A 27409-nucleotide genomic window follows, 5' to 3' on the forward strand; every position below is an offset into this window, starting at 1 on the left:
AGACTCCGCTGTCAACGCACAAAAGGCACAACGCATGCGCAGAACCCTCTCTTCCTCTTTGGTGCCGTTTTCGCCGTTTGAATTAGACGCCTGGGATTGGCTGCTTGCTCGCTCGGCGGCAGCGTTGATTGGCTGCCAGGGATTGGCGTCTTGCTTCTGATTGGTTTAGGGGGAGGGATTAGCGTCCCGGGCCCTGGGGACGTGCTGGCGCCAGATTCGTAGTTGCGGCTAATGACTGTGTTTAGTGAGGGGCCGGTAACTGTCATTATTTATCACGGAAACCCCTCCCCGGGGAGCTGCCGCCACTCCTGCCGCCTAGGAGCCTCACCGAGAAGCAGAGCAGAGCGCAGACGGCGTCCATGCTGAGCTCCAGGTGAGTGACCGCGGCCTCCATATGCTGAATGCAGCTTTTCTCTGGACCTGACACAAAATATGGGGAGTTTTCAGTCTGGCTTTATGCACTGTGAATGTTTGTCTATTTTATACGTACATTACATAGGTTCATCGGAGTGTCCCTTTAAATACCTCTTAAAGGGGGTTTTCTCCTTCTGCCCAAATTTTTATCAGTTACTGCAGGGACCACCAGTGTGAACAGGAACTAGGGTTATATTGACATGAACAGATGCGGTATATATGACAATCTTGGACTCTGTTCACACTTGTGTAATTTTGCATGCAGCAGGTAGATCTGGCAGAGAGCTCCCATATACGCTCATGTTAAACCGTTTGTGCCAAGTTCTAAGCTCATCCCCTATCCATAGGACAGGAGGGTAAGGGTCCATTCACACGTCCGCATCCGTTCCGCAATTTTGCGGAACAGGTGCGGACCCATTCATTTTCAATGGGGTTGGAATGTGCTGTCCGCATTTGCGGATCTGCGCTTCTATCTTTTTGCGCAAACTGAACATGTCCTATTCTTGTCTGCAAATGCGGACAAGATTAGGCATTTTCTATTACAGTGCCGGCGATGGGCGGCCCGCAAATTGCGGGATGCACATTGCCGGAGTTTGTGTTTTGCGGATACGCAAAACACTTACGGATGTGTGAATGGACCCTAAGAGCGTGTTCATGGGGATCTGACAAATGGGGGGCGCTCGTGTTGGTCAGGCAGGTGTGCTGACATCTTTATGGAGCTCTTGGTCATCTCCAGGCACATGCGGGACCGCTGTTCCATTCATACACAGGACCCCCTGTTCTTGTGATTAGTGGGAGACCCTGTTTTCAGACTCCACCAATCAGACACCCATCGCCTGTCGTGTAGATAAGCCCCCCCCTCCCCCCCTTTAGGCCTCATGCACACGACCGGAAAGGTTTTTCTTTCAGCTTACATTGGGTCACTTCACGCCTGTGGATGCAGAGCGTTCCCAACACAGATGCCGAATGTACGCAAGAAACAAGTGTGAACACCGGCTAAGAATTTGTGTGCGAGATCTTCATTCGTTTAATAGTATTGAGAATGTTTCCATTCATTGACGGCAATCGGATCTTGACAGATGGCCTCACAAAAGACTGTTGCAAGATGGTGCAGCGACTTGGGGTGACACTCCCATAGGAACTAAGATCGGTGTGCCCTCCGCCTGATCGGCTATTATAGCCTGTCCATAGTGGAAGGAAGCACCAGATTATAGCAGGGATCTGCTGTCCTGAAACTACAACTCCCAGAATCCTCCTTTCACTTCTATGGGAGGTACAAGTGCTGCTGAGTAAGGCCCCTTGCAGACGAGCGTTCCTCCCGCAGCAAGTCCGCATCGCAGCACCCGGCCTGACCTCCCAGCGCTGCCCTTAGAGTTCTGGAATGTATTGGATAACACTGGCATAATGCTATCAGTGTTATCCAATACATTCCAGAACTCTAAGGGTTACATAGCATTATATTGATTTATGGTGCTATGTGAATCCCGACAGTGCTGGGAGGTGAGGCCGGGTGCTGCGATGCGGACTCGCTGCGGGAGGAACGCTCGTCTGCAAGGGGCCGAAGTGTGCATGTTGGGAGTTGTAGTTTCACAGTAGCTGGAGTGCCGAAGGTTGCTGATTCCTGGACTACAGGAACGCCGGCAGACAACCCGCGGGCTGTGACTTCAGTAACTTTATTCCTTGTTTCTAGGATATGAGTGCAAATATGAGTGTGAAGAACTCGCAGTTCCATAAGGATGCCAGCAATAATCAGAACAATATAAGGTAAAGCCCGCACCCCCGTCTGACCTGAGATGGTTGTATCTAGGATTGTTCACATCATAAAGGGGTCATTACTATCTTGAACTTTGGGGGCATATAGCTAAGACATGCCCCCAATGTCTGATAGGTGCGGGTCCCAGATGTGAATAACCCGACCCTGCATATACTTACCTGCACCCCGACACCTGCTTCCTCCACGGTCAGTGGCTGCATCTCCTCCGCTGGCAGAAATCAGCATCCGTCGACGGGGCAGCCCCACCGTATCGACTGATGTTGATTTCCGACGGCAGAGGAGATGCAACCACTTCAGAGGAACGATCTGGGACAGTGTGCAGGATCGCGGGGCCGGGCATCCTAGACGGGGTTATTCAGACTTGGATAACCCCCTTTTAAACGGAGCCTGCAGGCTGATGGAGGGAGCGCTCGGCTATTTTCGGAAGTCCCATTGAAACGAATAGGAAGCGCACCGCCCCAAGTGCGGCCACCGCTCCATTCACTTCTATGGGGCTTATGGAAGTAGACGTTTTCAGCGCTCCCATAGAAATGAATGGAGGGCGGCTCGGTGCGCTCTCCTTCACTTTGCAGCTTCGTTCTAAGGATAGGTGGGACCCGCACCTATCAGACATCAAACATTGGGGACATATCCTAAAGATATGCCCCCCAATGTCCAAGATGGGACAACCCCTTTAGGGGTACATTCACACAACGGTATGTTTTTTGTTGTCTGCGAAATCAGATGACGTCCGTGTTGCATAATTTTTCTTGTGTGTGTGTGTGTGTGGACCCGTTGTAACTGCCTATTGCCTGCCAAACGGATAGGAATAGAACATGTTCTATCCTTTTTTTGGTGGGGGGGGGGGGCTGCTGAACAGCCATGCGGATGTGAGCAGCACACTCTGTGCTGTCCGCGTTTTTTGTGGCCCTGTTGACATGAATAGGTCCACATACGGTCCGCAAATAAAATGCAGGTCAGGTGTGGACTAGTGTGAATGGGGCCTAATGCAAGCGGATAAGAATAGGTATGGTTACAATGGGTCTGCAAAAAAAAAAAAACGGGTGCAACACGGGCGTCATCCATATTATTTGCGGATCTGTGTTTGCAGACCACAAAATACATACGGTCATTTGAATGCAACCCTGGGGTTGTGCCAAGTTTTGATCTTCTCTATATTGTGGATAGGGGCTGAGTGTCTGTTGGGCTTTCAGCTGGACTCCCACAAAGCAGGAGAACGTTGTCCTGTGTCTCCCCATATAAATGGAGTGGCGGCCGAGTATGCATGTTGCCTCTGCGTTCATCTCTATGGGCCTGTATTAAGAAGTCTCCCCAGTATCACAGTAAATACCTGTATGGCACTTGTTACATCAGCTTTATGGCATACTGGACTCACAGCTGCCATAGGTGGCCGCGGTAACTTCTGCCCATATTAGGCTGAGTCCACAGAACAGGTGCAGACCTTTTACATTACAAAACCCGCATGTAATACGCATCACGTGCAGATATCCTAATTCGTCAGCTGTAGGTGGCGGTACACTTTATATGTATGGAGCAGACAGATGGACGGAGACGTGGTCACCTGTTAGCCCCTCCCCCACATCTGTATCAGGTGTTTGGCACCATTGGCTAATGTGCACTTATTTTACTTTTCATTTGCATGTATTTTATTAGGATAAAGTGCGTCCCATTTGAACCATCTTTCTAACCGTCTCCGTTTGTTTTGTTATCTTACCTTTTTGGCATTCAGGAATATGGCTACCCGGATGCTCCCAATTAATTTTCCTCCGTCAAAAGCTGTGCTTTGGGATTCCACCCCCATGGGAGATCCCATCGGATTACATTTCAGCTATTACAGGTAGCTATCGTATTTCCAGGTCTCATTAGAAGTGTGCGCTGTCTGTATGATCTGCTGCCAGCACCTTAGAACGGCTTCCATGTTTGGTTTTTGTAAATTTAAGGCTACATGCACACGGCAGTGGATTTTTTGCGGCCTCCGTTCCATATTATTATTTTTTTTTTTTTTTTTTTTGCGGATCGGATGGTTTCCTATTAATTTCTATGGATCCGTTAAAAATGCGGTGGACTCATCCATTTCTTGTCCGCTGTCCGTGTTTCCCGTCCGCAAAAAAAAAGTATTGCATGTCCTATTCTTGTCTGCAATAAACATTTTGCGGATCCATTAAAGTCAATGGGTCCGCAAAAAAATGCGGATGACAAACGGAAGCCATCCGTATGTCATCCGCATCTGTGTTTTTTTTTTTGTTTTTTTTTTGCGGACCACAAAAAAAAAAAACGAAGACACGGAAACACAACCTACAAAATTTGCAGACAAATGGAATGGATGTGGATGTAAAAAAAAAAACAGGAACACAGATCCGCTATTTGCGGACCGCAAAAAACTTGTAGCCTAAAGGGAACCGGTCGCTTGCACTATGCCGCCGTCACTGAGGACAGCATACTGTAGTGACAGACCCGCTGATTTCAGCAGTCTGTCACTTCTGTGATGGCAGTCAGCGCTGACATGCCAAACCCCGCAGTGTTCGCCTGTGCTGCGAGAGAGAGGAGTCCGATGAGGCTCGCAGTCCCTGCCTCCAGATAATGACAGGTTTTCTTTTTTATGTAAAAGAAAAGAAACCTAAGTCATCGTCCGGAGACGGGGCAGGGACAGCGAGCCTCATCGGACTCCTCTCCCTTGCAGCATGTGCTGCAGAGTTTGACAGGTCAGTTCTCCAAAAGGAGTCTATTGCATCCATGAACAGCCTGCTGCCGTCCTTCGCTCACTGCGCCTGCGCCTAATACTAAAATGGACGGAGCAGGTGCAAGATTTGCGGGGCACGGAGGAGACTGAGGATGTCAATCACCTTTACGAGGGCGTGCCAAACGGTGAGAGGACGGAGCCTCTAGGTGCTGCAGCAACGCCCCACTAGCACCTAGAGGCAGGGAGATATAAGTCCTACAGTTATGCACATCGCTCATGTCAGCCAGCTACATAACGATTTTTTTCTGATGACAGAAACCCTTTCATTGCATTCATTCTCTGGCTTCATAAATACAAAGCAAAGACCTTAAAGGAGTATTCTGATTATGTGAAAGTTATCCCCTATCCACAGGATAGGGGATTACTGTTAGATCGCTGGGGGTCCAACATGTAAGACCCCAGTCGATCATGAGAATGAAGACCTCATACCCATCGGATGCCCCATTTCCCCCCCTCTCACACCCGGAATGAACAGTGGCTGTTCTTGCATGCACGCTACCATTCCATTCATTTCTATGGGAGTTCCAAACATGGCACAGCTGTACTCGGCTGTCTCCGGACACCCATAGAACTGAATGGTGCATTAGTGCGCATGCCTGGCTGGCAGTTCCATTCCTTTCAGGGGGCTTCACAGGGTACATTATTCTTATAATCGATGGGAGTCCCAGCGGTAGGACCCCACGATCTAATAGTTATCCCCCTATCCTTGACCTAACTGGAATACCCCTTTAAACAAGTGGACCTTCTGACATGTTCACATCTAGCAGCATATGAACAAACCCTTGAAGCGTTCTGCACTAAATGTGACCTCAAACTGCTGCTAAGCCGGTGTTCATTATCTCTCTTCCCTTTGGTTTTCTAGAAACCCTCACATTCTGCTGTCCGAGAAAGCCTTAAGATTGTCCTATCGTCATGCCAAGACAGAGAGAAAATCGTTCTATTGCTTCTTACTTGGATCTTTTTCTGTGGACGATGGTTTGTGTGCACTTACTTTTTTTTTTTTATTAAAGGGGTTATCCAATAGTACAAATGCCTCTCCTATAGACGGTCCCTGGCACCCACTTTCCTCCGGATCCCTGCACGCCCTCCGCTGCAGCTCCCTGTCGCGCAGATGAAAACGTTGAGGGGGGGGGGGGGCAGCTAATAGCGGGCCACGACGGAGACCAGCCTCCCTAGCATCGCGGGTGATGGATCCGCACAACGAGGAGATGCAGCGGTGGCTATGGAGGGATTAACATGCATACTTCAGCATCGCAGGCTGCGAGGTTGTCTCATGAAGACCATCCCTCTCCATATACTTATAGGACAGGAGCCTTCCTGTATGAACCAGAACTCCTGTCCTGGCAGACTTGAGCTGTCCATGCATTTATCAGATTAGCCACTGTGTAATACCTTTTTCCAGCAGCAGCCACTACAAAGGGAATTGTAAGGTCAGGTGGGGGACCCTAAGTAGAGTGACACTTTATAGATCAGTTGCTTTTTAAAGGGGGTACTCCAGGAGCGTAATACTGACTATGAAAACCAAAAATACGTGTTGCATTGTATGTAGCTTGCTATAATGTAACATGGATCAGCATTTGTGTCATGCTGCAGCCCTGTGTCGGGAGATCTCTGCGCATGGGCAGCTTCGAGGGAGAGCAGGAAAATGTGTAGTCCTTGTTTGGCCTGGGTCTTATCCAAACTGTGACTTTATATTGTTCTAATCTTCTGTTAGACGAAGAAGGAATAACGCTAACAATCGATCGCTTTGACCCTGGCCGTGAGAAGGCGGGCAGCATCGGCAAAGTGCCCTCTACTCTGCTACCGGGAGATTCCGCTATTCCCTGCACCATTTATCCCAAGGAAACTATCAGAGACGCCATGCTACACACACCTGAAGACTTCACATCTTCTTTTAAGGTATGTCAGTTGAGTTAGGCAATTATGAAGGTCATAATAAGCAAATTGGCATGTGACGTGGTTAGAGTTGTTTATCTTAAGGCCAAACATATGCTAAAATCTGTCATTACGAAATGCGGTGCGATCTGCAGGCAGCATGTTATAGAGCAGGAGGAGCTGAGCAGACTGATGTATGGTCTAAGCTATAGATTTAAATCTCTGCCATTTCTGATTTGAGGTGTTATCAGTGATGGCTTTCTCTATGTGAGCGCTCATGCACACAGCTGATGCAGTTTATTTTCGGTCCGCAAATTGCGGATCTGCATAAGGGCTCATGCTCATGACTGTTGTTTTGCGGTCCGTTTTTCACTGATCCGTTGTCCCGTATCAGTTTTTTTTTCCCTCTGATTTAAAGGGAACCTGTCACCGGGTTTTTATGTATAGAGCTGAGGACATGGGTTGCTAGATGGCCGCTAGCACATCCGCAATACCCAGTCCCCATAGCTCTGTGTGCTTTTATTGTGTAAAAAAAAAAACCCGACATGAGTCCTGTATGTGAGATGAGTCAGGGACAGGACTCGTCTCAGGTTAATTTCCATATGTATCAAATCGTGTTTTTTTTTTTTGTTTTTTTTTACACAATAAAAGCACACAGAGCTATGGGGACTGGGTATTGCGGATTTGCTAGCGGCCATCTAGCAACCCATGTCCTCAGCTCTATACATAAAAACCCGGTGACAGGTTCCCTTTAAATCCTCTTCTGTTCCGTTATTGCACAAAACATATCCGTATGGTTTTCGTATTTGATCCGTTTTTTGCGCATCATATACAGTAACTTATTAATCACCAACACATGAGCAATATGGCATAGCATTTCTGCAGTATGGATCTGCGAAATACGGATGTGTTCCGTGTGCGTTCTGTATTTTTTTTTTTTTTTTTTGCAGACCCATTGACTTGAATGGGGCCTCGGACCGTGATTTGCAGACAATAGGACATGCACTGCTTTTTTGCGGAACGGCCATGCGGACAAACAGAATGCGCACAGAGTAACTTCTGTATTTTCTACAGCCCCATTGAAGTGAATGGTTCCGCATATGGTCCGCGGAAAGAAAATACAATTATGTGCATGAGCCCTAACACATATACCGGCAGAGAGCTTGCAGATTTTTAGTTTTTTCACTCCTTCACAAATGACCCATCCTTGTCCTATTCTTGTCCGTTTTGCAGACATGTTCTAATTTTTTTATTTTTTTTAGCGTGTCCGCTCCGCATCTTTTGCAGCCACATTGAAGTGAATGTGTCCACATCCAATGTGCAAAAAAATGCCACAGTTGTGTGCTTGAGTGTTTTTTATACAGCGATGACTATCAGTCACTGATAGTTATGCTGTGCGGTAGTCTATAAAGTTTAGAAAGAGCAGAGATATAAATGTATAAATTGCATGTTTTACTGAATCTATATATCAGCTCAGCTCCTATTTAAGCTGAACATACACAAGATAACTGTGGACTGAACCGCATGGGGAAGAAATTGCAGTTGTGTCCTAAAGTGCCATATTACGGAAGTTAACCGAGAATTGCACTCCTACAGCGGCAGATGTGTGTGCCTGTGGCCTCTGATAATAATAATGCACACTGATTGTTGTATTCATGAGCCATTAAAGGGAACCTGTCACCGGGATTTTGTGTATAGAGCTGAGGACATGGGTTGCTAGATGGCCGCTAGCACATCCGCGATACCCAGTCCCCATAGCTCTGTGTGCTTTTATTGTGTAAAAAAAAACGATTTGATACATATGCAAATTAACCTGAGATGAGTCCTGTAGGTGAGATGAGTCCTGTAGGTGAGATGAGTCCTGTAGGTGAGATGAGTCCTGTAGGTGAGATGAGTCCTGTAGGTGAGATGAGTCCTGTAGGTGAGATGAGTCCTGTAGGTGAGATGAGTCCTGTAGGTGAGATGAGTCCTGTAGGTGAGATGAGTCCTGTAGGTGAGATGAGTCCTGTAGGTGAGATGAGTCCTGTAGGTGAGATGAGTCCTGTAGGTGAGATGAGTCCTGTAGGTGAGATGAGTCCTGTAGGTGAGATGAGTCCTGTAGGTGAGATGAGTCCTGTAGGTGAGATGAGTCCTGTAGGTGAGATGAGTCCTGTAGGTGAGATGAGTCCTGTAGGTGAGATGAGTCCTGGACACAGGACTCATCTCAGGTTAATTTGCATATCTATCAAATTGTTTTTTTTTACACAATAAATACACACAGAGCTATGGGGACTGGGTATTGCGGATGTGCTAGCGGCCATCTAGCAACCCATGTCCTCAGCTCTATACCCAAAATCCCGGTGACAGGTTCCCTTTAAACTGAATAGACAGCTACAGCTCCATGTAATTTTTCAGAATAAGCTTCCATGTGAGTGTACATGAAGAATAATACTATTGCTGGGGATTATATAACTTGTATCTGGCCTTTTTAGCAGTTTTCCCTCTTCAATCTGTCTGTAGTTCTTCTGAGCTGGTGGATGGAGACTAGCTGGATTCATGTCTGCCCATACACTGCACATGGATAAACAGGGGATCCTCTTTGTAGCACAATCTCAGAAGCAGCAGGAATGGAGGACATTATAGTGTCACCAAACAGTTTAGGCTAAGTTCACATGTGCGTTGGAGGCTCCATTCGGGACCTTTGTCAAACGGCAAACAGTGTGAACTGAAGCCAAATAGATAGTTTCACACAAGCGAGTTTTCCGTGCAGGTGCAATGCGTGGCGTGAACGCATAGCATCCGCACTGATGCTTGTTTTTTTTGTTTTTTTTTCACGCATCAGTTCTGCGTCGCGTAAAAAACACAGCATGTTCTATATTCTGCATTACTGACGCAGCCCTGGCCCCATAGAAGTGAATGGAGATTCAGTGAAGCACTTGCTTCCAGATGTAATGTGTTTTTCACTGATGGTTGCTAGGAGACATTGTTTGTAAACCTTCAGGTTTTTTTTTTCATGCGTGTGAAAAACGCATCAAAGCGCAATGCCCTTGCGCGGAAAAAACTGAACGCAATCGCAGACAAAACTGACTGACCTTGCTTGCAAAATGGTGCAAGTTTCACATGAGCTGAGCGCTGCGATTGGCCAGCGCTACAGCATAGGAGAAGAAGACGCCGGCAGGATCAAGTGGGTGGAGTCTAACTACTTACATACCGGAGGCTATACCGGGCGAACGGAGCGGCGCCCGGGGATAACAGTAAGTGCAGCGGGATCCCTGGGCGCCGCTCTACACTTCTGTATAGTTAGTTTAGAGGCTTTCCTCTGGTGAAAGGTCCTCTTTAACTGCCGGATTCACATGTAAGACAGTAAATCACTTACAAACAAGTCTCTTAGGCCCCTTTCACACGAGCATGACGGATTAGGTCCGGATGCGTTCAGGGTGCGTTCAGTGAAATTCGCACTATTTTGCAAGCAAGTTCAGTCACTTTTGTTTGCGATTGCGTTCAGTTGTTCAGTTTTTTCCGCGCGGATGCAATGCATTTTTCACGCAGCCCCATTCACTTCTATGCATGAAAAGCGCAGAATATAGAACATGCTGTGATTTTCACGCAACGCAGAACTGATGTGTGAAAAACAACGCTCATGTACACAGACCCATTGAAATGAATGGGTCAGGATTTAGTGCGGGTGCTGTGCGTTCACGTCACGCATTGCACCTGCGCGGAAAACTCGCTCGTGTGAAAGGGGCCTTAGGGCTGTATTACACTGCCTGAAATTCGGACAGTGTAAGCTTCAATGGATGATAACAGATCCATTGGCGCTCTTTTGTTCTGGTCTGATTAAACAGGCCAATGCAAACTGAATGTGGGAATGACGATTGCTACCGCAGTTCAGTTCTATTCACTATGGGCAGCACTTCCCTGATAACTGTTATTTTATATCCTGATTAAGGCTACATGCACACAACCGTATGTGTTTTGCAGTCCGCCAAAAAAACAGATGACACCCCCACCCCTTTTTTTTTTTTTTTTTTTTTTTTTTTTTTGCGGGGCTACGGAACTGTCCGCATTTTTTGCGGACCCATTGAATTGAATGGGTCCGCATCCTATCCGCAAAAAAATAAAAGAACGGAAACAAACAACATTTGTGTGCATGTAGCCTAAAGCAGCCCATCAGCTGACAAACGAGTTGGCAGCTCGATAATTGGCCCAAAAATTGTTCATTCTGATGGGGTCCTATTCGGTCTCTGACTTTGTATAAAGAGTAACTTATTCAGTTAAATCTCTGCTTTTTCTGAGCTCCCCAGTCATGTGGGCTGTTCTACTCATGGATTGGCAGCTATCTCTGTATACACATAGTACACTGCATTTTTTGCTTTAAATATTGAAAATGTTTATTTCCAATTAAAATGTAAAACCCCTGATAAATGTTTACTTTAGTGAAGTCTTAACGTTTGGCTATGTTAAATATGTTCTGTAAATACTGTATAATGAAGATTGAAATATATTAGTATAAAATAAATGGTAAACCTAAAGGGGTTTCCGGGCTCCTGATATTGATGTCCCATCCTCAGGTTAGATCATTAATATCTGATTGGTGAGGGTCCCACACCCTGCATCCCCCATAATCAGCTGTTCCCTGGCGCTTGCACTTTTTTTGGAACAGACAGCTCCGTTCAAAGTGTAGTGGCCGTTCTGTGGCACTGCAGCTCATCTACCATTGACGTGAATGGGTGCATTGTACGGCGCTGTGATACCTATTGAACCCAGAGTGCTAGTTCCTGATCCGGAGGCTGCAGGGGACAGCTGATCAGCAGGTATTGGGCCCCAATTAATTGTATATGGATGGCCTATCCTGTGGATAGGTCTTCAATAGGGATCGACTGATTATCGGTTTTACCGATTATTATCGGACGATATTCAGGATTTTGAACGTTATCGGCATCTATTTTGCAGATATACGGATAACGTATGGGGAACAACGATCGCGCTGCTCTCAGCGCTCCCTGTGTTCCCTCAGCAGCACAGGGGAGAAGGATACAGTGTCTCCCTCCCTCTGTGCTGCCGGGAGGGGAGGGGATGTGGCCACTGCGCCACCAGTGAAGATACCTCTCTCATTAATTCATATACAGGAGGCGGGAGCTGGCTGCAGAATCACATAGCCGGCACCTGACCTCTATGACAAGTAGCTGCGATCTGCGGTAGTTAACCCCTCAGGTGCCGCACCTGAGGTGTTAACTGCCGCAGATCGCAGCTACCGCTCATAGAGGTCGGGAGCCGGCTATGTGATTCTGCAGCCAGCACCCGCCTCCTATATGAATTATTGAGTTATCTTCATTGGTGGCGCAGTGCGCCCCCAAACCCCAGTATTAATCATTGGTGGCGCTGTGTGCCCCCCCACCCAAGCTCCCCAGTATTAATCATTGGTGGTGGTCACAGGGTCCCCCCTCCTCACTGGCAGTTCCCATCGGAGCCCAAGCAGTGTAATCCTGGGGCTCCGATCTGTTACCATGGCAGCCAGGACGCTACTGAAGCCCTGGCTGCCATAGTCGGCTCCCTGCTGCTGTGTGCACAGAGCAGCATGGACAGTGTGAAGTCCTATTCACCCTAATAAAGATCTATCAGGGTGAATAGGACAAGAGTTTTAGTCCCTAAGGAGGCTAATAATAAAAAAAAAAAAAGTTGAAAAATAAAGATTCACAAAAAAATAAAATAAAATACACGTTAACAATAAACATTCATTTTCAGCAGATTTGTGTAGGAATTTTTTATATATATATATATATATATATATATATATATATATATATATATATTTTTTTTAAATGATAATTTATACCGATATTCTGTGAATTATCGTCTATCGGCCTGAAAGTTCACAGATTATCGGTATCTGCCCTAAAAAATCGATCCCTAGTCTTCAATATCAGGAGCCTGGAAAACCATCGGTGTGTGGTTCTGCGCCCTCCAAGAATAAGGGTAATGCAGCGCAGAATTACAGTTGCGTCCGTTTCCATGTTTTCCAAGCTTAGCGGCCTTAGGCCACACTGCAGCTTCCTGCCGCTATGTAGCCTGCAGTACTGTATTTCCCCTCCCTTATTCCCAGGATCAGCTAGGGTCAACCAATCATAAAGTTCTGCATATCCTAGCGTTGTCATTACTCACAGGTATTCCCCTTTTAAAAACTTTTATTAGGGCTCATGCACACGACAGTATGGCTTTTTCAGTGTTTTGCGGTCCGTTTTTTACAGATCCGTTGTTCCGTTTTTGGTTTCCGTTGTGTTTCCTTTCCGTTTTTCCGTATGCCATATTCGGTATACAGTAATTACATAGAAAAAATTGGGCTGGTCATAACATTTTCAATAGATGGTTCAGCAAAAACTGAACGGATACGGAAGACATACGGATGCATTTCCGTATGTGTTCCGTTTTTGTTTTTTTTGTGGACCCATTGACTTGAATGGAGCCAAGCACCGTGATTTGCGGACAAGAATAGGACATGTTCTATCTTTTCACGGTACGGAAATACTGAAACGGAATGCACACGGAGACACTTCAGTATTTTTTTTGAGGAACCATTGAAATGAATGGCTCAGTATATGTGCCGCATACTGAACTCCAAAAAACGGCCAGTATACTGAACGCAAAATACTGTCGTGTGCATGAGCCCTTACCCTGTAATAAAAAACATATTATGCAGAATTTCTGAACCCCAGACACCTCCCTTGTTTGCGCCTCTTTTTGCTCTGCTGCAGCCGGATACATTGGGTTCACTCCTGACTCTAAGCTGATGCAGAAATAAGTATCATCCGTCCGGGGGCATTTTCATCTTCCCTCCTTATTGCTGCTGTGATCTAGTGTTTGTCTTTTCCAGGGCTATTTGAAGAGATGAGCGAATTTCATATTTTGAAATTCGTTTGGTGGTAAAAGCAGAATTGCGTTATGGATTCCCTTACCACGGACCATAACGCATTTCTATGACTTAAGGCCTTTAGAGGCATTCCGTTATTCATTCCGTCATAATAGAAGTCTATGGGACGGATCCGTTATGCAGGCCATAGACTTCTATTCTGACGGAATGCCACTAAAGGCATTCCGTTATTCATTCCTCCATAGAACTGCGTTATGGGCCCCAGTAACAGAATCCAGAACGCACTTCTGCTTTTACCACCAAACGAATTTCAGAACGTGAAATTCGCTCCTCCCCAGCTATTTGCTTCCCTCTCTTCTTGCCTCCTCTCTGTTTTCCGTACATGGCTGATCTGGTCCTTTTCTGAATGTCAAGTAGGAGGAAGCGGATGGAAATTACCACCGTCGGGCTTTAATTGTATTGTTTTGCAGATGAAAAAGGAATTCTTTCATTTTTTTTTTTTGTTTTAAGGGTCTGCAGAGCCATCTTCACAGCAGAGAAGCCTTGGATCTCTCCAAATTGCTCACTGTGAGAGCTCATATCACTTACTCGGAGAACATGGACAATCTTCACTTTGATCTTCGCTGGGCGGCTGTCACAGTAGCAAATACATTTGAAAGTACTCCCATAAAGCCTGTCCCAATTATACCGACGGCCCTCGCCAGGAACCTGAGCAGTCACAATAATATTGCTCAGCTTCAAGGAACTCACAAATGCGGGTAAGCTTCTTCTATTCAGCGTGTTCTTTTAATAAAAATCCAAATCGTGCCGCCGCGTCTTGGGAAAATGGTTGTCCTCCTGACCGCCACAGCAAAGTGTTTTTTAAAACACTTGTTCACTTGTTTGTTTCTAGCAAACCCTTTTTTTTTTTTTTTTTTTTTTTTGTGTATACCTTAGACTTGATTTACATTGAACGTGTCTGCAGCAGTGTGTTTCTGCAAACAAAATTTTGAGAAGCGGGGGAGGGGAGATGCTGTAGTTTTACCATAGTGTTTAGTGACAGGTCTGTATAAATTACAAGATGTTCTATGGTAGTAGCTGCGACTTACCGGAGACCCTGTATAGGGTGAGGTGTACACAATCGGAATATGTAAATGGCCTCCTTCACATTGTCAGTATTTTGCATTCGTAAGCCAAAATCAGGAGTGGAACCTACAGAGAAAAGGGATAATAGAAATAGATCTGTGTTTTGGACCTACTCCTATTTTTGGCTTAGTGATTCAAAAATGTTAGACTGCTGGTAGTGTTCTGTAAGACAAGGACATACAAACTAAGGGCTGATGCTCACGAACATGCTGTGTTCTGCGGTTCGCAAATTGCAGATCCACAAAACACAGATGCAGCCTGTGTGCGTTCTGCAATTTACAGAACGGGGGGCCCATTATAGAAATGCCTATAGTTGGCTGCAAAACGGACAAGAATAGGACATGTTCTATATTTTAATATTTTTTTTGCGGGGCCACGGAACGGAGGACTGGACACAAAGTGCTGTCCCCATCCTTTGCAGCCCCATTGAAGTGAATGTGTCCGCATCGGAGCCGCACACAATTCGGCTCGGATGCGGAACCAAAGCACATTTGTGTGCGTGAGCCCTGATGCAGAAATACAAGATCACAACACGCTCTTCTATATGCTTTTCTCCATTTTGACTTGTTGATGACATTATCGTGATTCTCAGAAAACTGATATCAATGCTTCTTTGGAAACGGCTGTTCAAAGAGAATTCTCAGACTGCTAGAAATGTCTCCACGCTCTTCATAATTATTCCTAATTATCTGGTGCTTTGTGACATCGGTCGGTTCACACTGTGAGCAGTTTTGCATTTAGTTTAGCCAAAGGCAGGAGTAGAATTTAAAGGGAAGACAGGTGCACTTGAAAGCTGTTGATTGCACTTATTGGCTAGAAAAACTGCAAGCTCACACAGCGTTTTTTTTGTTTTTTTTACTGTTGAGGTGCAGGTGGTTTTACTCAGTCTGTGTGTATATATAGGGCTCACACATTACAATGACAATGCAGTTAATTGAGAGCAGATAGAGAGGAGGAGGTTCTCGGATTTCTATCAGTACATGTGAAGACCTGGCTACACAGTAAGGGTCCATTCACACATCCGCAATTTCGTTCTGCATTTTGCGGACCCGTTCACTTCTATGTGGGTCCGCAATTTCATTCCCGAAAAAAAAAAATAGAACATGTCCTATTCTTGGCCGCAATTGCGGACAAGAATAGGCATATTCTATTAGTGCCGGCAATGTGCGGTCTGCAAAAAGCGCAACGCACATTGCCGCTGTCTGTGTTTTGTGGATCCGCAAAACACGTTGCGGACGCGTGAATGGACCTTAAGGAGCTCCATCTGAAGAGCCAAGTGCAAACTCCCATTCAGCCCCTCCACTCCTAGAACTGATCTCCGCAACACAATGATGCATTTTTGCAGCCTTTTTTATTTTATTTTTTTTGCAGCGTTTTTCATCTACAAAAAAATATGTTAAGTGTTAATTAAAAAACAAACCAACACAAAAAGGCAGGTAACCTTAGAGGAAAAAAAAGCACTTGAAAAGCCAAACAATGGTTTACAAAGTGCAGTTCAGAGCAGCTTTTGATGCAGTACTAAAAAGCCCAGCAGTTGCACAATAGAGGATTATTAGAGCAAATGCAGAAAAGATGTGGCACTTTTAGGCCTCATGCACATGACTGTGTCTTGCGGTCTGCAGATCTGCAAAACGCTGATACTGGCTATGTTCATGGCGCCATTTATTTCACTTTGTATAGAAATGTCCTATCCTTTTTCCACGAAGAAACAGAATCAATCAGAATAGGACATGTTCTCATTTTTATTTAAATTTTTGTGGACCGTGAGAACAGACCTACAGATGCCAATGGCACACGGCGTGCTGTCCGCATTTTTTGCAACATCATTGAAATGAATGGTTCTGCATCCGATCCACAGGAAAAGAAAAAGAATATGGTTGTGTGCTTGGGACCTTATTGTTGTATTCATCTCCTATTTACTATATACATCCTGTATAGAAATTGAAAAAGACTTTGCATGTGACTGTCTCCTGTTCATTAGGTATTTGACGATGGATCAAACCAGGAAACTGCTCCTCGTCCTTGAGTCTGATCCGAAGGCTTACACATTGCCGCTTGTTGGAATGTAAGTTCTCGGGGTGCACGTCTGATATAAACGGGTCCGGTGCCAGGTCTGTTTTTCTCCACAACCCTATATTACGAAGGCTACTTTAACACTTGCGGCAGAGTGATCCGGCAAAACGTATGCCAACTGATGGCATTTGTAAGACTGATCAGGATCCTGATCAGTCAGAAAAATGCATTGAAATGCCGGATCCATCTTTCTGGTGTCATCTGGAAAAACGGATGACATTTATTTTTTTTCACCTTTTTTTTTTTTTTTTTTTTCGGTCGCGCATTCTGGTATTTTGAATGCCAGATCGGCACTAATACATTCCTATGGAAAAAAAATGCCGTATCCGGCATTCAAGCAAGTCTTCAGTTTTTTTGGCCGGAGATAAAACCTTAGCATGCTGCGGTATTATCTCCGTCCTGAAAAGGCTGAACTGAAGACATCATGAACAGATTGATCTCCATTCAGAATGCATGGGGATAAAACCGATCAGTTTTTTTTCCGGTATTGAGCCCCTAAGACGGAACTCAATACCGGAAAAGAAAAACGCTAGTGTGAAAGTACCCTAACTTAATCCATCCACTTAATTATTATTTTTTTCTTTCTGTTATTGCATGGATTAGCAAACATGTCTGCATGTCATGATTTGGTCTCGGTACCCTCAATTTGTAATAAAATCACAGCGCTACCGCAACATCAATGTTTCCCAGCGAGGCAAAAGGTTGCAAGAAACGGTGTCCGTTTTGTGGTTCATGTACAGTCACTTGCAACTTTATTTTGTAAAGGGAATCGTGGAAGTCGGTTATGATACTGTTGGATCATGTGTTTTTTTTATTACAGCTCATGACCACCCTGGAGGGTGGGGGTAAAATGGCATTAATTATATTAAGTTTGAATATCTTGTGTGTATTCGTTTTGTATATCAATAAAGAGATTGAAGTTAAAAAAAAAAATTAAAAAAAATAACCGTTTCTTATCCTTTCTGTATGCAGTTGGCTGAGTGGCATCACACACATCCACAGTCCGCAGGTGTGGGCCAGCTGTCTGCGCTACATGTACAGCTCTTCAATTAAAGAAAGGCAAGTATTGTCCCATCATTAAATTGCTGATACTGAGCTCTAAATATGCAGCTCGTATTTGGACATTGGTTGCCCTTGGTTGCACTTGCCACTCAGTAAGTAAGTATCCCCCTCTCTGAAGAAAGCGGCCTCCTTAATCAGCTGATTGATTCTGACTCTGAGGGTCCATAAAATTCATGCTATTTTGGGGGATGTAGTGTTTTGTTTTTTGTCTAAAACATTTTGCACCACTAAAAAATGCAATGTTTGAAGGGCACTTTTTAATAGACTCTTGGCCAACACGTAACCTTTGCACAGTTTTTTGCTCAGAAAAAAAACCTGCATTTTCAAAAAAAAAAAATTGTGAGAAACCTACCTATGAGCTTATTCACAAGTCAGTGGGAAAACACCAGAGGCATGTACTACCTCGATCCAATTTGCAGGCCAAACACGTCCATGGGTCCATGAAAACCACAGACAGAACATGGAAGCCACCTGTGTTCTGTCTGTTTTTCACTTATCCAGAGCATAAAATTTTTTTTTTAAATGTTGGGAAACAAAAGTTGACATTTTATCATTTTATGCTGACGCAAAAAAAAATCAGCTGCAGACAAAAACAAAGATACGTCCTGAATTCAGACCTTTATGAATGTATAACTTTGCAACACGGTCTGAGTATTTGCAACTGCGAAATAGACACGGACGTGTAAATAAGCGGTTTCATAGTTGGCACATCCAGTGTTAACTCTTTGTAATATGTTTAGGCGGTCATTTATTAAACAAAAATACAATCTGCTACTTTTCCCCAGTCATGCCACTTCTAAAAAAAAAAGTCGCCAGTGTGCCTCTACATAACTTCGGCTAAACACCGCCAGCGCAGGGCCTTAGGGCACTTTCACACTAGCGTTTTTGTTTTCCGGTATTGAGTTTCGTCACAGGAGCTCAATACCGGAAAAAAACTGATCAGTTTTATCCTAATGCATTCTGAATGGAGAGCGATCCGTTCAGTATGCATTAGTTCAGTCCCTCTTACGTTTTTTTGGACGGAGAAAATACCACCGCATGCTGCAGTTTTCTCTCCGGCCAAAAATACTTATCACTTGCTGGATCCGGCATTAATTTACATTGAAGTGTATTAGTGCCGGATCCGGCTTTCCAGTCTCTGCATGCGCAGACCTTTAAAAATGCAAAAAAAAAATATTTTATACCGGATCCATTTTTCCGGATGACACCGTAGAGACGGATCCGGTATTGCAATGCATTTCTGAGATGGATCCGTGTGACAAATGCCATCAATTTGCATGCGGGTTTCTGGATCCGGCAGGCAGTTCCGTCGCCAGAATCCTCTGCCGCAATTGTGAAAGTAGCCTTATTAAGACCGGCATCTAAAACTCTGGTCTTGATAAATGTGCCCCATAATTTTAAAATACCGCTGCAGAGTTCAACTTCTAAATGTGTGTGGGGGGAGCAGGGAGCGGTTTTGTGAACGACCCAGCGTCCAGGAGTTCAGTCGTTTGTGCCGCTCACAAGGACAAACCTGCAGCTGCTCTGCCAACGCCACCATTCCCCCATTGCCTCTGTGTCAGAATGTGGGGACATGTATCGGTATGAACACCTTTTGGAGGAGAGATGAAACCAAATGGTCATCTTTTTGTATGCGAAGCCATCTCCTGGGAAGCAGATCCCTTGAGAACTGCTTTACTCACTCTACATTACACTATGATTTAATATACACTTTCTATTTTTCCCATAGGGTGCTCTCAGAGTCCGGAAGTTTCCTCATAGTCCTGTATTCGCTCACCCACAAGGAACCGGAGTTTTACGAGTGCCTTCCTTGCATTGGCCACGATCCCCTTGGCTTTCAGTTGCTGGCATGCGAAGATGCATTACATCTCTTCAAGGCAAGTTGTCGCTTGCAATCAAGAAGCTGCATTATATAGACTTTAGGAGAAGGGATTTTTTTGGTGAATTGTGTGTTTCTTTCAGAACGTGGAATCTTCTAAGCAGTCTCAACTTCAGTTTGAGCTCTCCACTGACGGCCAGAATTCAGAAGCGTACCTGTTTAACGAAGTTTCCAAGATGGTTTCAGCTTCTGTGTAAGTTTCCTCGTTTATTGGTATACCTAGGCGGATTGATGGATTCATTGATGCCTATTTTAGTCCATGGGGGGCAGTTGCTGGTTCCTTATTTTCTTATTTGCTCCCTTCCAGAGTCAAACCAAATATATCTCCCTCTAAATTGTCTGTAAGCGACCATGATTCTGGCGTAGAAGATGAGGATTTTTCTCCTAGACCTTCTCCTCGCCCTCATCCATCATTTCAGCAGGTAAATATGAGATTGTGCAGCCAGGCCGGGTGGGTAGGATAGTTGATGTAATATCCCTTCATCACTCCCTTGCGAAGCAGGCACAGGAGTGATCATGTAACTGTTCGAACCATGCGCCTTAGATGGCAGTCAGCTAAACACCGCCAGCTATTCCTCCTGACTCCTCTGTATTCATCACAAGCTGAGCATGCGGTTTCATGTTTTAAGATGGGAATAAGCCAGTGCTATACCCCCTCTTGCACATGGAAACATATCCAATCCTTCTTTCCTCCAACATCTACCATCAGGAAGATTTGGAAAATCCCTTTACACTTTAGGCTACTTTTACACTAACGTTTTAGTTTTCCGGTATTGAGATCCTTCATAGGGGCTCAATACCGGAAAAAAACGCTTCAGTTTTGTCCCCATTCATTGTCAATGGGGACAAAACTGGACAGAACGGAAAGCTCCAAAATGCATTCCGTTTAGTTGCATTCCCATACCGGCGAGCAAACCGCAACATATTGTAGTTTGCTTTCCGTCCTGGGATGCGGAGCAAGACTGCATGACCCCCAATGCAAGTCTATGTGGACGGATCCGTTTTCTCTGCCACAATCTGCCACAAAAACTGATCCGTGTCTCTGCTGTCCGTAGCGGGGCTTGGCTCTCTTTCACGCAGCAGATTACCCGCACGGGATCTGCTCGTGGGAAAGAACCCTTAGATTGGCAGCTGATCCTGTCGAAATCGGAGCAGTCAGTCTGACTCAGCCATCTTGCACCTGAGGCTTTTTTTTTTTGGTGAAACAGACTTGCCTGTACAACAAAGTTTCTTATGAAGTCCTCATGACGTTGCATGGATCAGTCATTTGGGAACCTAGTAAGGCTACTTTCACACTTGCGTTCAGAGCGGGTCCGTCTGGTGTCTGCACAGACGGTTCCGCTCCTATAATGCAAACGTTGGGATCCGTTCAGAACGGATCCGTCTGCATTATAGTTCAGAAAATATTCTAAGTGTGAAAGTTAGTCAGACGAAAGTCAATGGGAGACGGATCCGTTTGAAATTGCACCATATTGTGTCAACTTCAAACGGATCCGTCCCCATTGACTTACATTGTAAGTCTGGATGGATCCGTTTAGCTCCGCGCGGCCAGGCGGACACCCGAACGCTGCAAGCTGCGTTCGGATGTCCGCCTGCTGAGCGGAACGGAGGCCAAGCGGAGCCATCCTGATGCATTCTGAGCGGATCCGCATCCACTCAGAATGCATTGGGGCTCTACGGATCCGTTCGTGGCCGCTTGTGAGTTCCGTTTGAAGGCTCTCACAAGCGGAACCCCGAACGCTAGTGTGAAAGTAGCCTAACCTGATGTACCTCTTCTGAAGATCCTGCTTCTGCCAATGTAGTGTCCTTTAACAGGGTTCCAGTTGGGTCTATGAATGAGGACGTGGTTTGTGCTGTTTACAAGGGCATAACTACTACTATCCCTGGCGCATGTGCAGATGAGGTGGATTTGGGAGTTTGTGCCAGGGAGACTAATAGTTCTGGCCTCTTTTACAGCGCTTCCCCTTTCCCGGTCTGTTGAATCGACCTAATGTCCATAGACCAGACCAGAAAACTTTTAAAGGGAACCTGTCACCGGGATTTTGTGTATAGAGCTGAGGACATGGGTTGCTAGATGGCCGCTAGCACATCAGCAATACCCAGTCCCCATAGCTCTGTGTGCTTTTATTGTGTAAAAAAACAAAACGATTTGATACATATGCAAATTAATCTGAAATGAATCCTTTCCCTGTCTAATTTCACGTACAGGACTCATCTCAGGTTAATTTGCATATCTATCAAATCTTTTTTTTTTTTTTACACAATAAAAGCACACAGAGCTATGGGGACTGGGTATTGCAGATGTGCTTGCGGCCATCTAGCAGCCCTTGTCTTCAGCTCTATACACAAAATCCCGGTGACAGGTTCCCTTTAAAGCATATGCTATTGGTGGAAGCAGGATTCTTACTGATCCACAGAACTTGAAGATGGCAAGTATATTAAAAACTTTCTTCTACAGGCAAGATGAGTAATTAAAGTGGGTTTACTGGGCCCCGGAAAACATTCTGTGACTTACTCTTGCCACTAGGTGGCACTGGTGTACAACTCTTTTTTTTTTTTTTTTTTTTTGCACTCTTTCCCAATAAGATTCCAAGCCCTTTTCTGGCTTTTTGAAAAAGATAATCTTTGGAACGTCTGAACTTTTGACTAAAGAGCAAACACTTACTGGAGCCATAAGGGCTCATCCGTTGCTTGGCCGTTCCATGCAATTTGCCGTCCCCAATACATGGGCAACATCCGTGTGGATTTCACAGAGGGATCCGGACCCATTCATCTTGAATTGGTCCGTGATCCGTCTGCACCGCAAAAAAGTAACGCGTGCACTCCTTTTTTGCGGTGCGGAGGCACGGATAGAAACCCCACAGAAGCACTTCGTAGTGCTCCCGTGGGGTTCTGTGCCTCTGTTCTGCACTGGACCTTCTGGATTGCAGACCCATTCAAATGAATGGGCCCACATCCATGATGCAGGGTGCACACGGCCGATGCCCTTATATTGCAGACCTGCTGTTTGCAATCCACAATACGGGCACGGCCAGGCAACGGATGTGTGCATGAGCCCAAAGGCTGTATTACGCCGACTGACTTTTCGGGCAATAACAGTTCATTTTTCACATGGAAAATATGTGCAGCGCAGCGTGTGGGTTAGACTTGTAAAAATCTCATTCACTTTGCTGGTAGCACTAATGTATGTTCTTCATACAGGCAACTAAAATCCGTCCTTGTGTGCCAGAACTTTCTTTGGTATTTGGAAGTGTTGTAGAACCAAGACCTGAAGCTCAACATAATAGTAAGAAACTTCCACCATTATCCTCAACACCGAAAACTGGCAGTCAAGTCCTGAGCGCATCATGTCAAAATGGTGACCAACCTGTGAAGGAATCCTCTACAAAGCCATTGCTCTTGTCCTTTAAAAATTCTAAGAGCCAAGCAACAAAGCCATGCAAAGTCCGAATAACTGCAGCCAATGAGCCAAGCCTTCTCCAGAATGCAAGAGGGCAAGCTAGAAGAAATTCCACATCCTCTTCATCCTCGTCTTCTCTGTCCACGCCACGTACCGGCTCTTCTCCTGATACATCAGTTCATCAGGTCAGAGGTTCAGCCAACCTTGATCTGAGCTGTAACATTAGTGGATCCTGCCACGAACAACCAGCGATGGCGCCGGCTCATATTTCCAGGCAATCGCCTCTATTGCAATCTCCAACCCACAATGTGAATTTTCCTCTTCCGCCAAGAAAACTTTCTGAAATGCCCAAACCAACTCCTAACTATGCTCCTTGCCATCCAACCAATGTTTGTAACTGTTGCCACAATATTGCCCCAGCAAAATGCCACACTGCAAGTTCTTGGCCAGTGATGAACGGTTGTATTAACCATTGTGGCGTGGAGAGCCCATCGGACGCTTATCCAAACATAAGCGGTCCAGCCGTGTGCTGCAACGCGGTGTGCGTCAACAATTGCCAAAGAAGTACCTCCAGGGCAGGGAGCTGCTCGTCACCGGTAGAAAATGTGATGTCACCGGGCAGGAGGGATTCTTTGCCAATCAATGTGTGCAGTCCTCGTTCATGCCAGCATAGTACAACTCCAGCAATGTCTGCAACTAATGGGATGTTGGGGTTGTCTTCTGAAGCCTACCACCTTCTAGCCGAACAGGACAGGCAACTGAAGCTCCTTCAAACTCAGGTTGGTTGGCTAACTTACCTTATATACCTACTAAGCTATAATTATACTTGCCTATAAATATCTCGATTTTTTTTTTATTTATTTTTTTTAATATATATATATTTTTTTCCTCGTGATGGATTTTAAGGCTAAATGCACACGATCAGGATTGCGAGCGGTCATGTGCATTGTATTCTATGAGAATTTGACATTCTCAATGCACCAAATCGCAAAAAGAAAAACTCTGCTTGCAGTGTTCTGTCCGCAATGGGGACGCAACCAAAATGAATGGAATGCATTCTGTTTAGTTTTGTCCCCATTGACAATCGGGATAAAACGGAAGTGTTTTCCCCCCCGCTATTGAGATCCTATGACTGATCTCAATAGCGGAAAGGGAAAGCGCAGATGTGAAAGTAGCCTTAGTTCCATAGACTCGTGTGTTGCCTGCGTCTATGACTCCTGTTGTGCAGTGTACATCACATCATCCTTTTAAACGCCTCTGAGAGGGGTCATACGACGCCACAGGACAGGACTACGACGCCACAGGACAGGAGATGCTTTGTTTTGACATTCCCTTCATGTCCATTCACAAAATACAGCTATCGCTTAGTAGCAGGTTATTAAAAATAAGCCATAGAGATGTGCAATCCTGTAAGGATTATTGGTGCTATTCAGACATTGTGGTTGACAACCGCATTTATAAAAACGCACTTGGCATTACTGGAAGTTGCAGTGCGGGTGTTGACTGCACAGTTTTTAGGATGCCTACACATTTATCCGTCTCAGATCCCCTCCAGCATGAAGCAGAAAACATCTGGAAGGACCTGACCCTGAGTTTTCTATGGGATCGTGCACATACATCCGGCGCATCAGTTGTGATGCTGGATGCCAAATATTGCCGGACAGAAAAATGCTGCATGCAGTGGATAGACGACAGATCTGTACATTGAAGTGCCAGTTGTGTCCGGCTCCCGGCCTAAAATACCTGGCTGGACACAACTTATATATGTGGAGATGGCCTTACAGGTGAAACGCCTGTTAAAACCACAGGGTCGATAACTGAATTTCGAATCCATAGAAAAGCCGCATGCAATTTCCGGATGTGGTTCTGAACCCCAGCATGTGAACGTACCCTACCGCGTTAGTAAACTGCTTCCTACTATAATGGAGTTTCAGCTTAAAGACACTAAGGGGCACATTTATTAAGACCGGCATTTTAGACGCTGCTATTAATAAAGCCCTAAGCTGGCGGTGGATGCGCCAAAGTTATAAAGAGCTGCCGGCCTTTCCATAACTTCGGCGCATCCAGCGCCAGTTCTAAATGTAAGACCGATTCCTTGCGGTCACCTAAACCAGGCTTAGAAAATGGTGAATGAGATGGGCCGGCTGGCCCTTCCCCGCTCACACCACTCCCACAATTTAAGACCTGGCGTGAGCAAGGAGAAGTCTCAGATGGTGGTGCCCGTTGTGCAAACATCTGCACCTGAAATACGCCTAATATAGGCATATTTCTAGTTAATACCAGCAAAATTATACCGGATCAACCTCCCTTCATCTTGTACTTTTACTTTTGATCCTGTTTTGGGTCCATTCACACGTCCGTATGTGTTTTGCGGATCCTCATAGAAAATGCCTTTTCTTGTCCGCCATTGCGGACAAGAATAGGACATGTTCTATCTTTTTGTGGGACGGAAGTGCGGATCCGCAAATGTGGATGTGGACAGCACTTTCCGGCCCCATTATAAATGAATGGGTCCGCACCCGTTCCGCAAAATTGCAGAATGGATGTGGACCCATTTTGCAGACGTGTGAATGGACCCTAACTGAGAAAGAAATGTGTTCCAGGAGCTCAGACATGACCCCCTCCTCCTCCTCACCATATTTTGTTGCACTGTAAGGCTCCATCCACACGTCCGCATTTATTCCTATGGGAAATTGCGGACAAGAACAGGCATATTCTATTAGTGCCGGCAATGTGCGGTCTGCAAAATGCTGAACACACATTGACGCTTTCCGTGTTTTGCGGCTCCGTGGATCCGCAAAACACGTTGTGGACGTCTGAATGGAGCCTAAGACAACTGCCTGCAGCAGGAGCCTCCCCCTCTCCCCTGTGTGCAGTAGGACAAGAAAATGTTTCCCCAGCTGAAAATGAAAGAAATGATTGACAGTAATCCCTTGTACCCTCTGCAGCTTTTCAATTATTATTTTTATTTTTTTTCGGGAACATGCAGAAAATCCTCCAGACTGACAAACGGTTGGGACAAGGATATCTGCCGCATCGTTCCTTTCTAGGTTTTGTCTTCTATTCTGCTGATCCAGGTGATTCGGCACGACCCGTGTCATTTTCTTTGGAATGGTCCTAACCTGTATGTAAACTTGTCTACTTTGTAGATTCAGCGCTTGTTAGAAGCCCAGAATAATTGCAAGGAGGTCGGCTCCTCACAGAACGTGTCTTCTGCACCGAAAGTGGCAGAATCTGTGGCCACTGAAACAAAGGAATCTGAGCACGCCGCAAAAACCAGCGTCAGCATTGCCGTCGGTACAGGTACAGTTTATGCTCATCCCAAGTATTTGTGTTTATTTGTAGAGCGCCATCTTGTTAGTAATGACTGAGACCCCCACAGATGTGCTTAGCTTCTGTAGCTCAGATGTGATTTTTTTTTTTGCTCTCCTGGGAGAAACAGGATAAGTAGTTTATGGGCGATAGACTTTCTGTGAGCTTGTGCACCGCTTATAGGGGTTATCCCATCTGAACGTTTGACATATCGATGGGATATGCCATAAATATCTGATGGGTGCAGGTCCTACCTCTTGGACCCACTCCTATCCCAAGAACAGGGCCCCGCCATAAATGAAGTATAAACTGCGCATGCGCAGTTTTCTCCATTCACATCTATGAGACTTAGGATGTGTTCACATCAGCGTTATGGATTGTTTTTGTTTTCAGTTATAACATGGTTAGACTCCTTTCACACGTCTGCAAGTGTTGTCCGCACCCGTTCCGCAATTGTACGGAACGGATGCGGACCTATTCATTCTCTATGGGGACGGAATGGATGCGGAGAGCACACTGTGCTCTCTGTAGCTGCATTTTTGGAGCGCGGCCCCAATCTTCTGGTCCGCAGCTCTGGAAAAAAATAAAGCATGTCCTATTCTTGTCCGCAAATTGCGGACAAGAATAGGCATTTCTCTGGGGGTGCCGGCCGGGTGTATTGCGGATCCGCAATGCACTATGGACGTGTGAATGGACCCTTATAAACGGAAAATAACAGAATCCGTAAGACGGAAGTCAAAACGGAAGCCTTTAAGAGGTATTCCATTTTGATCCATCATAAGTCTATGGGAATCATAACCGATCCATCTGGTTCCTGTTATGCAAGACGGAAAAGTAAGGCCTCTTTCACACGGGCATTGCGGGAAAATGTGCGGGTGCGTTACGGGAACACCCGCGATTTTTCCGCG

General features: G+C 45.5%; 1 protein-coding gene across 1 annotated transcript in view; it reads left to right on the plus strand.

Annotated features, from left to right (window-relative positions):
• The first annotated feature begins 210 nt into the window (after window positions 1–210).
• The window catches only part of STIL (STIL centriolar assembly protein), a 38690-nt gene continuing 11491 nt past the window's right edge, over window positions 211–27409 (plus strand). Inside the window, exons 1-13 of the mRNA XM_040407772.1 lie at window positions 211–373; window positions 2105–2178; window positions 3918–4025; window positions 5791–5903; window positions 6643–6827; window positions 14161–14408; window positions 16757–16840; window positions 17821–17907; window positions 19640–19787; window positions 19873–19982; window positions 20097–20211; window positions 22991–23968; window positions 26339–26492. Of these exons, the coding sequence (XP_040263706.1) occupies window positions 2108–2178; window positions 3918–4025; window positions 5791–5903; window positions 6643–6827; window positions 14161–14408; window positions 16757–16840; window positions 17821–17907; window positions 19640–19787; window positions 19873–19982; window positions 20097–20211; window positions 22991–23968; window positions 26339–26492 (2401 nt within the window). The 5' untranslated portion in view covers window positions 211–373; window positions 2105–2107. The remainder of the gene's footprint in view (window positions 374–2104; window positions 2179–3917; window positions 4026–5790; window positions 5904–6642; window positions 6828–14160; window positions 14409–16756; window positions 16841–17820; window positions 17908–19639; window positions 19788–19872; window positions 19983–20096; window positions 20212–22990; window positions 23969–26338; window positions 26493–27409) is intronic.

The sequence above is a fragment of the Bufo bufo genome, chromosome 9, assembly GCF_905171765.1.
Source record: "Bufo bufo chromosome 9, aBufBuf1.1, whole genome shotgun sequence".
NCBI classification, from domain to species: Eukaryota; Metazoa; Chordata; class Amphibia; order Anura; family Bufonidae; genus Bufo; species Bufo bufo.